General features: G+C 42.0%; 1 protein-coding gene across 1 annotated transcript in view; it reads left to right on the forward strand.

Annotated features, from left to right (window-relative positions):
* Positions 1 to 3,311, forward strand: part of BSCL2 (BSCL2, seipin lipid droplet biogenesis associated) — an 18,639-nt gene extending 15,328 nt beyond the window's left edge. Inside the window, exons 8-9 of the mRNA XM_018565130.1 lie at positions 1,917 to 1,979; positions 2,902 to 3,311. Of these exons, the coding sequence (XP_018420632.1) occupies positions 1,917 to 1,979; positions 2,902 to 3,056 (218 nt within the window). The 3' untranslated portion in view covers positions 3,057 to 3,311. The remainder of the gene's footprint in view (positions 1 to 1,916; positions 1,980 to 2,901) is intronic.
* Positions 3,312 to 6,064: the final 2,753 nt, after the last annotated feature.

Genomic DNA, 6,064 nt, shown 5'->3' on the forward strand with positions numbered 1-6,064 from the left:
ATATATATATATATAGTTTTATTAAATATTTGTATATCTTTACTGTTGGGGTCTTCGGGGAACTATCAGAGGTCTAAACTGATCCCTGATATTTCCGTTTTAACATAGAAAAAGACTATGTCCTCAATCTCTTTTTCTGCATCCCCCTGTTATAAATGAACAGGAATCCTCTATACTGAGTGTTCCTGTTAATTTCTAACTTGTGGAGATAGTATGCTTATTATATCCACAACCATGAATGAACAAAGTGATGTAGATAACTTCCCATTCATAATTGGGGACACAGTAAGCTTACTGTGTCCTCAATTATTTACAAAACACTCAGCGATCGCTGATCACTATTTGTACCCGCTCTCCATCCTGACTCGCTCTCACAGGAGGCTGAGCGAGTGGTGTGGGGACTCGGGAGGAGAGCTTGATCTCCTCTGACAGCTGACTCCTCCCCTGCACCACCAGTCCGGCCTCCTGTGACAGCTGACAACTGTCTTCCACCCCCCAGCGCTCTCCTGATCTGTCGCAGGCGGAGAGCTCAGCCTCCTGTGACAGCACTGACAGCTGTCACTGCCTGCACACTGCTCTCCTGATCTGTCACAGGAGGCTGGGTGGTGCGGGAGGAGAGCCTGGCCTCTTGTGACACGCCAGCTGCTCACATCGCTCTCTTCCCTCGCACCACTCGGCCTCCTGTGACAGTTTCTCTCCTCGACACAGCGCTTTGTCAGAGAGGACACAGAGCAGCACCCAGCGGGGAGGAGAAAAACCAAGCATGCACTGCAATTTGGGCCGAAAGATGGCACTTTCAGCAATTTGACAAAAGTGCAATTTTTTTGGCGTTGAAATCTTTGTCTCTCTTTTATTTATGGAAAACCTGCTGTAGTGTTTCCCCTCTTCTAGATCAGTTAACTGCCAGCATGCTGTGTGCCAGGCCCCCTTCCTGCTCTCTGTGGTACAGTGCCTGTTATCAAGGAAACCATAACATCCCATAAAACAACTTGGTAAAACATTACACCTGAACTGAAACAAATCTGGAGGCTGCCATAACTGAGCACCTCCTGAAAATGCATTCTGGCGATAGTATCTGGGAAAACCCCATGCAGATCAGAAAAAGTGAGTGTCATGTCAGAACTCCTGATCTGCATACAGGGATAGCAAGTTAAAGTACTAAAGCCATTGAATCGGCATGACAGCCATGGAAATGGTGCTTCAGAAGAAAATTAACAATGGCGTTAATATTTCTCAGGCTTCCATTAATATGCCTGCTCTAGCCTGGCCTGCAAATAGTGTGTGTGGTATGTATGTATGTATGTATGTATGTATGTATGTGTGTATATTCAGGTCTTGCTTCTGACCTGAAGAAGAGAGGTTCACTCTCGAAAGCTTGTCTTGTATATATTTTGTTAGTCCAATAAGAAAGGTATCATTGCACACTGCAATACTGCGTTTTTGTCTTTTTTGACATCTTGTCTACTGGACTAATACGGCTTACCCATTTATACCCATTCAGAAGCAAGACCTGAATATACACATATATATATATATAATGTATATATATATATTGTGTGTGTGTGTGTGTGTGTGTGTGTGCGTAAGTATGTATATTTTTCAATCACTCTTCTACTCCAATAGCTTATTTGCATTTGAAGGTACATACTCTGGGGCTGTCATTCTCATCCTTCAATTATTATTTGGTTAGTCATTGACCTGAAATAAGATTGGTTAAATTTTCCTGGTCAGTGAATTCTTTAGTAGTGTTGTTGCTTGCACCTTTAACAAACATGTAGTAATGATAGATCCATAAGTCTGTTCTAAAAGGCTCCCTTTTACTATACATCTGTAGAATGGTAACAGTTGGGGATAGTGAAGCCAGCGCAGGAACTAGCATGGACAAGGCACTAATTGAAAATTGTTTCTTTTTACAGATGAAGATACCCCACTAGAAACCGAGACTCTTGGACATGATGAAGGTGGAGACCGAGACACTGGTGAGGGTGAGCCCTAATACTATGCAGCTCCCAAAACTGCATTGCCGGTTCACATGATGTAATTTAGGGCTGTCCATGCACAAGTAGATCTAACTAATTCTGAGAAATATACCAGTCCTTTAGTGAATACAGAAAAAAGTAAAACACACACACAGATGATCAAAAGTAAAACGCACACAGATCTGGGTTTAGAGCTTATTTAAAAGAGAACTAAAGCCAGACCCCTCCCGTCTCTTCCTCCAATGAGTGCTGGTGCAACAGAGAGGGAAGAAGACCCGCGGAGAAGACTGAGTTGGGTGATCAGCGGTTCATGATCGCTCAGTTCTGGATCTATAGAGCCGGCATGTGACACCTGCAGTGTCACATGCCGTCTCTGGAAGGGGACAAATTCTGTGGAGCAACTTAAATTGGATAAGTCTATCTCTGGCTGAGACTAGATGCGTAAGCAGATAGTCCCTGGCATCCTTCCAACCCTCCGAATCGAGATTCGGAGCATCCATGAGCCACCCGGCACAAAGGGGGGTCCAAGCCATTGTGAATAGTAGGTTGGAGGGCTTTGTAAATAGAGCACAGGAGCTTGCGTAGGGTCCCATCTCGCAAGAGAGACTCTACCCCAGAAGGCACCAGTGTCAAAGGCGTAGGACCAAATTGTGTACAGAAAGCGTGCCGTAGCTGTAGGTACCTGAAAAATTGTGCATTGGGAATGTTGAAACTTATCTTTTAAATTATCAAACGACAGGAGACCATGGCATCAGACTGGTTTAAACATGAGGCTTTCTGTTCAGATTGCTGTTCAGTTTAGGTTATTGTGATCAAGTAATAGTGTCGGAGTATTAGTTATATTATCAAGTTTTAGTAAGCCAATGTCTGCTCCCTCCTATTGTACCTATGAACTGTTTTTTGGTGTTGTTCTTGTGTTTAGATGGGTCTCCCCAGGCAGCTGAGGCTGCTGAAGAATATGAAGATAAGTCTTCCACTTTGGATACAGATGACTCTGGAACTATGGGCCCTCAGAGTGAGCCGCACGCTTCAAGCTTTGACCTTCGTCATAGGAGTGCTCTCAGTAGTGGCCACTGACGATTTATAGCTGGACATTTGCATTCCCCCCCCCTTACCCTTTCAGGGGGCTGTTGATGCTGAAGGACTGGTATAGCTGAGTAGAGTTTAATTTATATTGTAACTGCCCGTAGGCAGGAGATGCTGGCTGGAAGGGATAAGCAATTAATTTGTCATTCTTTAGAATGACGATGCATATACTTGCATGCACATATCAGCAGAGCATGTTTATGCACTGAGCAGATGTCTACAATGTCCACTTAAGCTATTAGAACTAGGAGATTAGACGGCCAGGGAATGCGGACTGCCCATACATACTTTATTCTCCTAATATAAACAGTTGGATCAGATGACGTTTATCTTGTGTCTGAGGGCAGCTGTAAATATGCTGTGCCTTTTTATTGCTATTGTTGAATTACAACACCCTCATAATATGTAAACTACTGAGAACAACCGCATGTCTCACTCTATCGCAGCATAAAATAGAGATACCTTTGCTGATTTAGGAATTACAGTACAATAAGGCACGTGTGTACACTTTTAAAAGATTGGAAGCTGGAACTCCTGTATGTCATTTTCTTTTTGTTTTTTTTTCTCTTCCATGTTTGTGATTTCTGTTGTATGTTTTTTGTTAGGTTTTTTTTCTGTTCATGTTTATAATTTTGTTGTCTGTTATTGCTATGTTTACATGTCCTGTGAGGTTTACATCTTTTAGGTTCCGAACCTTCTTTGCTTGGTTTCTGTTCTTTTCTTTGATTTGGTTTCAGTTCTGTGGCCTCCCTTTGACCCTGTGCCTATTTGCTGTCATCTTGTTATGAGCTATGTTACCACCCCACCCATCAACAGAGGAATACTGTGCTCTACGATGTGATGACTCTGTTTGCATGTGCAAACCCTAGCCTGGCAGCACACATTCCACACTGGATTAGCGGAAGTCGCTCCCTACCTCCTCCACTTCACCTTTCTCCAAGTTGGCAGATATACAGCACAACCACACCTTGTGATTTTTAATATAGTGGTACAATAATACGTGTCCAGACAGACCTGAGGGTATGAACACATTGGTGCTCATAATGTATGAAGACACCACGTAATCATGACATGCAAAAAAAAAAAAGGAGTAATTTAGGCTTGTCACACGTCAGTCTGTACAATCTCCTTTAGCTATACAATTATATAGTAAGAGAACTTTCTTACACTATCCCTTCACTTTATATTGAATCAATGATGTTCTCACACTACAGCTATTGGTAAATCTGAAAGCCCGTTCACACCAGGTGTGCTGACGGCCTCATCAATCCTAATGCATAGACAAGGCACATTGTCTTGTTTACAATGGTGTCAGTTCACACCCACTGTTGCGGTGGTGTGCGCTGAAAAATAAGTACACATACGTCTTTTTCACGACAGCGTGCTGCGTTGCATTACATCACATGGTGCTGTAGTAAATGGAACTTATTGAAATGTCACTTTGTGACATGTTGAATAATGACTAGCACAGCAGCTGGTGTGAACAAGCCTTTAAAGAGATTGTGCAATGTGTGTGGCCATCTTTAAATTTATTTTGACAAGATCCAATCCCAATTCAATATCAGTTATCATACATTGAATGAAGGTGGTGCTTGTATCTACCAGTGAGCTTTTTAATATCCCACACCTGACATGTACACTGGGCCCCAATCCTACCTTAATATTCACATTTGCTTTGGAGAATTTTAATTTAAACATATTCCGCGTCTAACACACGTTAATAAACATGGGGCAGCCAGATGTAAATTCTAAAGCACATTGTACTGATCAGCATGCACTGCACACAGACACTATATACGTGTGTCCAATACTTTTCTCATTATTGAGTATTAACATTCCAAAGCTCGGCATAATCTATTTATAGTGACATCACAATATACAAGTGGTAGATAACCAAAAGGAAATTCATGAATACACAATTTGGTGAATGGCCATCAATAAAGTTTTTTTTCTTTATTTGTTGAATTTGTGGTGGTTTCTGGTTGTGCATTATACAGATTCTGTATGGGGTACAGTTGCTGCGTTTTTATTAACACGTCATGCCATCCTACATTAAAGAAAACCTGTACTTAGGAATATGAAGGCTGCTATTGTAAGAACGTATCTAAACCCAAAATCAAAAATGTTATATTTTGCATCTTACCAATTCTTGGATGTGGTGGCTGCATTAGTTTTCATTTTTAGGCGTTTTTTTCCTCCTATTTACCCGGTGATCCGGCCAGTAATTTGGTTCTTTTTCCTTTTAACAGATCAAGCTGTCCAGAAAAAGTTTCAGATAGAGGGTTGAGACAAACCATTTAACACTGACAGGTGCTTACAATAGTCCCCTTTTATTCATTTATGTAAAACGGTTATCCCAAAAGGGAAAGAAAAACTGTTTCTGTAACTGCCTCAAAAGTGTTGGGCCACATTCACGCGGGGACTTGTGCCATGTTTTGGGATTCCTGCGGCAGGAGTCCCAGGTGTCCGTCCTATTCAGCTGTGTCTGCTGTACCCATTGAAGTTAATGACAAGGTAACAGCTGATGGGTTGCATTCACTGTTCAGCCAAAGATTTTCAGCCCTTCTCTTTCGACAAAAGTCGATTGAGCGATTAACTTTTGTTGAGCCAGAAGGGCCACCCACTGTTAGAATTTCAACTAATTTCTGTGAATCAGAGGAGATTCTAACCAGCTTAACTCTAATCACAACTGTATGTTTAGGTGCGATTCGGGATTTCTGCATCAGGAACATGTGAACATGCGTTTTCCTGCAGGAATCCTTAATCTGCTGTTTACAAGCGGCAGCTGTTGCCCATTCAAGTTAATGATTGGGTGACAGCCACTGCATTTAAACGCTGCCACACTGCATGTAATCATGTGTGATACGATTACATGCAGTTAGTTAATGGGGGAGAGTAATTGGGAGAGTAATTGATTCCTAACTGCATGTAGTCGTATCACATTTGTTTAACATTAGGGATTTGTGCAGGAACATGGGTTTTCCTGCAGCATGTTCCTA

Source organism: Nanorana parkeri, unplaced genomic scaffold (assembly GCF_000935625.1).
Source record: "Nanorana parkeri isolate BGI_ZX_2015 unplaced genomic scaffold, ASM93562v1 scaffold25, whole genome shotgun sequence".
Classification (NCBI taxonomy): Eukaryota; Metazoa; Chordata; class Amphibia; order Anura; family Dicroglossidae; genus Nanorana; species Nanorana parkeri.